Source organism: Rhea americana, unplaced genomic scaffold (genome assembly GCF_003343005.1).
Source record: "Rhea americana isolate MKP2758 unplaced genomic scaffold, rheAme1 scaffold_160, whole genome shotgun sequence".
In the NCBI taxonomy this organism is placed as follows: Eukaryota; Metazoa; Chordata; class Aves; order Rheiformes; family Rheidae; genus Rhea; species Rhea americana.
Genome location: NW_028185706.1, coordinates 1,533,993 through 1,540,124, shown reverse-complemented (window position 1 = coordinate 1,540,124; position 6,132 = coordinate 1,533,993). Strand labels below are relative to the sequence as shown.

Genomic DNA, 6,132 nt, shown 5'->3' with positions numbered 1-6,132 from the left:
AAAAAAAAAAAAAAAAAGAAAACTCAAAGAAAACTCCTCCTGTAACCCACAGGTAGGCAACGAATTTGATGTATAGGAATCATGATGGAGAAAAATATGTTGCTAGGAAGGTTAAGTACAGTGAGTTGAAAAACATAGAATTACAGTGAAGTAATACAGGAGGGTAGTGCTGTATGAAGGTTACTTTTCATGCTTTTTTATGCTRTTACCATTACATTTTTGTAATTTGGGTTCTGCTGAATAATAGCTGCAATTATAAAGTATTAAATTAGGATTCATTTTTCTAATTAGCTGATTGGGAATTAGATGACATTTTGGTACTAGAGAGGTATATCTATAGGGATGTCTATCTTCAGTCATATTTCTTTCCTTTAAAAAGTGGTTAACAAATGTATTGCTTATTTTTTTTAATCATGACTTACATCACTTTCTTTGTAAAAATATTGAACATTTGGTCATGTCTTGYTAACGTATGTGAATCTTAAATATTTTGCTGAATGTATTTTGTTTAGGTTTTGCTTGTAATGGACACTAGAACACAGCAGACTTTTATACTGAAGGTGAGTAAAATCTTTTATTGCATCTCTAAACAATTTGGCTTGCTAATTTACATCATACAAAGAATGCCTTGCATTTAATGTATAGTGGTATATCTTTGTAGTGTGTTATTATGTTAATATTTATACCTCTATTAAATGTGCTGGAATTCTTCTTTTCTAAGTATTGAGTTGCTTTCCATTCCTTTCTCTGTGTAACTTCCCTATTGTGCTTATATGCAGGTTTAATCATTTGAGCAGACATGAGTTATTGAGGCCAGTACCTTACCACGTTTTGGTAAAGAACTGCAGTTACAGTGTGTTTCTTAAAAGATTTATAAAGACCTAGGCATATGCCGCTTACTAAATAAGAAAGTTAAGTTGAAAATTCTCCTTAGCCAAAGGAGGCTTTACCATGTAGTTTGGGCTTCCTTTAGCTGAAAGGTATGATACTGGCCAAAGGGTAAGACCACCAGTCTTACCCAAAATGTCTTTCTTATGGTTTTACATCAATAGGCAGTAAAATCTAAGGTTAATGTTACTAACTTTTGAATTAACAAATAGTTAATTGTTGGGATTAAAATTTTTCAGATTACCCTTCTGTGTTTCAAAACATGCTCAGATCAAGATCCCAACATTTTCAATGTGGGGAGTTAGTTCAGTCTGAGTCTTGTTGGAGCCATTAGTTCAGGCTCGCAAGAAGTACACTGCTGATAGGAGGACGGGCTGCAAAACTGTGTGGCAAACAAGGAGCTATAGTTGTTTGTTACCGTTTTGTAACTTTGCTTTAGGTCTGACTGAAAACTCTGCTTTAACTTTGTACATCTGGCCTTTGAAATCATTTGCTATACATACATGCGGAGAACAGAAAAACTGTTCCTCAGAAGGGAATATTTGTGAATATTGTATGTTAGAACCTCACTTTATCTACTGGCAGATAGGGTAACATTGAATTTCCCATTTAACTGCTTATGTTTATCAATACTGTAATAGGTCACACTATTGACATACATTTTTTTTCTCTTTCTCTCTCCCCTTCCTTTCTCCCTCCCACATCAATTTTTTCACTCCTGGCAACTTCATCTCTGTGCTACCTCCCAAAAATCATTACCTCTCAAGGAGACTAATCCGTTCCCTTCCTTTTTGTTGTGGTTGTTGTTGTCTGTACTGAAGTACACTGAAAATCTAAGGATTACCTGTAAAGCCAAGGTGTTCTTTTGTCTTTAGAACTTGGATTGAATTTTAACAGTGTCTTTTGGTCACACAGAAAAATAAAATTAAAAAAAAAGGTCACAGAGAAATAACTGAGTGTCATCCTGATGACTTAGTTTGAGAGAGATTCTAATAAAAACATTGACCCATGTAATTGATTTTAATGGCAGCTTTGTGCCATCTTCTGTTCTCTGGAAATGCGCCAGATGCCATCAGCACAGCCTCGGGGGACCGAGGGGCATAGAGCAGCAGATGAGTGGTTTCTCTGAAGCCCAGAGTAACTCGGATAGATTAGTTTGGTTGATAAACACAGAGCACAGCAGGCACCAAAGGCAACTGAGGGTACAACTGACCTTTTTGTTCTCTGTCAGGGTCTAAGGAAAAGTAGTGAGTACAGCAGGAGCAGAACGACCATCATTCCCCGCTGTGTGCCCAACATGGTGTGTCTGCACAAGTACATCATCTCTGAGGAGTCTGTCTTTCTTGTGTTACAGCATGCAGAAGGTTTGTCTCTGGTTTAAGTATTTTGCTGGAAAGAGTCAAAGGTTTTGGTTTTAATCAATGGTATATTTCAGTGTCAAACTAATCTCTTATACATAGAATTAAAATATTTTTAGTGTGCCTAGGAGTAAAGATGCCTAGGAGTAAAGATGTCATGTAAGACACCCCGCATCCTCCCTCCCTTTTTTCCTTCTTTCTGTAGTGGAACTGATTCCTGTTTCAAATAGCCTCAAATCCTGATGGGTTACTTGAATTGTAGTAATATTGAAAGCTTCCAACTGTTTATTTTCTACAGGGGAGTAAGTGGTTTGACTGCAACAAAAATCCGAAGTATTTACAGTCATCTCTAGGAGATAAAGTCTTTGGCTACTTTTGTATACTTTAGCAAGTAAGCCTTTTTAACATCTTATAATTAAAATGACAAGTATCCTCACAAGAATTTAATAACTCTCTGCTAAAAAGCATGAACATTTGCCTATCACTTAATATTACATAGTTATTCTGATCTGGGTTTTTAAGAAAATAGCTAGTGGCATCATATAGGAGTTCAAAGTAGAACCACGGAGTTGTGCCTTCAAACTGTTTATGAAATTCCTATTAAATGTACAGAGAACAGGTGGCAAAAAATAATTACATTTTGATTTTTTTCATCTAACACCTGGATTTAAATATTCCCTAAATGTAATTACCTCCTTTTTTTTTTTGGAATGAGGATAGAATATAAATTTTGGGTTTGCTAATAGATCTCTTTTTAGGAAATGTTAATAATTCAGTCAGAGTGGATGATTGAAAAGCACTGAACTAGTTTATAGAGAAGATATTTTTATTGCATTGATTATGATTTCTTTTATTTCTAATAAACCAAGGTTTTGGCTTTTGCAGAACAACTTTTGTCATGTGAGTGACACTCTTTACAACATGGCTGTTTCTGCTATATGTGAGTTAATTTTGCCATGAGCAGAGATGCATGAAGAAAGACCTTGTATTACAACATTGCCTGATGGTGATCTCAAGGCTTACTAGGCTCCTCTGTGCAGTGATACTTTTCTTAAGATGTGCATAATTCAGCCAAATAACTTAGTAACTATCACCTGAATTCTAATCTCCACATAAGCTGGTACATTTTATTTGGAGAAATAATATTAAATAATATTTTTTTAAAAAATAAGAACTTGTCAGATASCAATTGACTTTAAAGCTTGAGTATTGAGAAGGATTAGAGACAGGATAAAATATAACCAGAAAAAATTGTTCCTGGTACTACTTCAGTTTCTAAAGCCCCTGCAGTTTTGCGCTTCTCTTCTGGAAGAATGTCCTTTCTCAGGAGAAATGAAGAAATAGGATGAAGAAATATGGAATTTGAGGGAATAGTGGTAAGATGTAGAGAGCAAAAATTTTAAGTAAGTTTTAATGTTACATAAACCTGATATAGCAGGCATTTAGTAAAGTGAAACTCCTTTCCTGATGGAACTGAAAGCATTTGTTACAGCAGGTGTTGGTAAGAGGAAAACATTCAGGCTAAGCACATTTCACTGAATTTCTAACCATGTCAAAGATGAGTAGGAGAGGATCACTTATTCTTATATGGAGGACACCTCATTCATCCTAAATGTTAAGTTGAGGTTTCTGCTGTTATGTGAATGAGCTCTGAGTATGCAGTGTCTCCATTTTTATCATTGTTATCACAACTTGGACACCCTTGTATACATTATAAACTGTGTAGGGTTTCCCCTCATTTTCTGATAAAATAGCGGATAGTTTGGAAATGAATTCACCTCTATTCCTGTTCTCAGTCTGTTCAGAAACATTATGATGTGCCATAAGGATTGTCTGCTTATTATCAGGGAATTAAAAAAGTTAATTTCCTTAAGAACAGTTCCCTGCTCTCAAGAGCTTATTGACTGTACTCAGAACAGGCAAAGAAAGAGAAAAAGAACTWATATATTCCCCTCTAAAGAGGGAGAGGCAAAGTGCAAGGTAAGAGTCGATTGCCTGGTGATGTATACAAGTACATTGCAGATGTAGGACCTGATCCCTAACCASGGCAATAATTTGGTGTTACTTCTAGAATTCTATGGCCTGTGTACCTCACCCTGTCCTGGGAGACTGAGGCTGGGAGGTGATTCAGGAGACATGCTCAAATTATTGTTTTTAACTCTATGGAGAATATGAAAATTGGGGCAAACTTATGCTGTACTAGATGCAGGAACCAGTCTTTCTCATCCCACTGACGTGCTTGATCAAATCAGCCTTTTTATAGTAGAACATATCCTTTAAATTGCAAACAGAAATTGTATCAGAAATCCTATAGATAAAGCAGTGTTAAATATATATACCTCCAACTAAGTATAAACAGGGAAAGTGGTTTTACTTCATTTAGAGAAAAAATAAAAAACTTCTTGAATGATGCTGTTTAGATGGTAGTTGCTGAAATTTTATTCTGTAAGTTTATGAATATTCTTTTAATTTAATATGTTAACTATGCCCATTGTACCATTGGGAAGTTCAAGGGTAAAATATTAATTTAAGTGAACAATGGCTTGAATTACMGCAAGTTCTGATGAGGTTTCAGTGTTATATACAGATATTATGTATTTGCTAAGCAGTCTGCTATTTCTGTTTGCAGTAAATTAACTGTATTATTAAGTTCAGAACTATTGRTATTCTGAAAGCTTGACCCCAAACTCTTGCTCCAGATTAAGAATTTTTCTTTTAGTAAGTTACGATGTTGTTATATGTCCAGAAATCATGAGTGAAGTCTTTTGCCCTCTCATTGACTTTTCTTTTGGCCACATTTGGAGGCTTCAAGGGTGTCTTAGGAGCAAGAAAGTCCATAATGTTATCTAGTAGCTTTGTCAGAAAGCAGTTGGCAAGTCCTAGTGTGATAGAGAGCCAATCTGGTGTTAATAAGGCCTCACTTCTTCTTGGCACTAAAAACTCCAGAAATTTTAGAAACAGATGCTTCAAAAATAGGCTGGGGGGCTTGCATGGGACATCAAAGTTTAAGTGGCTGTTAGAAACTGTCAAACCTCCTTAAGCATAAGCAAGCTAGAGATCCTATCAATCTGGAGGGCACTCAAGAAACTTCAGAGCTTGCTGCACACTGGAACTGGTGGAAAACGCAGAAGCATTCTGACTTGCAAAGCTGAGAATTTGTAAATAGAAAAGGTGATATTACTAGCTGTAAAGATTTGATGTAGGTCAGAAAGTGTAGGAAAGGTGATCTGGTCCTTGGCAAGAGACTTTTCAGGAGACTGCTTTGAAATAATAGCATTTGCTATAAGTGTCTTGGGAAGTGGGAAGTTTGCATAAACTAGCAATCTTTATAGTGGAAATTCGCCAGCAGCAGTGGAAGCAGTCGTATATGTAAGACTCTGGTGTTTGCAGCTACTGTCATGTTAGACATTAGGCCAGAGATTAACTTCCAGTTCCTGTGTACACTACAACCCYGCTACTGCTGCCATTGGCATGCTGTAAAACATTATTATTGTATCATGGTAGTGCCTGCATGTCTGGTTCCCTTTAGCCTATGAACTGTACAAGCATAATTGTATGTTGTCATTGTTTATTAATACCATGAAGTTTGCTGGCGGTCATGTCTTTAATGAAAAGGAGGACAGTGATCCTAAGAAAACTCTAAGGGTGTTTTTTTTTTTTTTTTCCCCAATAAGGAAGAATATTATTTCACATGAGGCGCATGAATTATCATTGGCATGCCTGGCCCTAAACAAATTCTTATACAGTAATGCAGAGAGTTTGGCGAGGTTTTGGTGAATAATTCGAACCGATGTCTTTCCGTACGGCTGTTTTTACTTCCCTATCCGATCATGGTTATTTGGAAGCCCAGATTGTTGGGTCTGACTTTGTTTGAGCTATCCTAAAT

The 6,132-nt window shown here is 36.2% G+C and overlaps 1 protein-coding gene across 4 annotated transcripts in view; it reads left to right on the top strand.

The window, feature by feature from the left end:
- The window catches only part of RPS6KC1 (ribosomal protein S6 kinase C1), an 87,149-nt gene that overhangs the window by 55,726 nt on the left and 25,291 nt on the right, over positions 1–6,132 (top strand). For all 4 annotated transcript variants that reach the window (XM_085300136.1, XM_085300134.1, XM_085300137.1 and 1 more), the window contains 2 exons: positions 513–560; positions 2,120–2,252. In XM_085300136.1, coding sequence (XP_085156262.1) covers positions 513–560; positions 2,120–2,252 — 181 coding nt within the window. The remainder of the gene's footprint in view (positions 1–512; positions 561–2,119; positions 2,253–6,132) is intronic.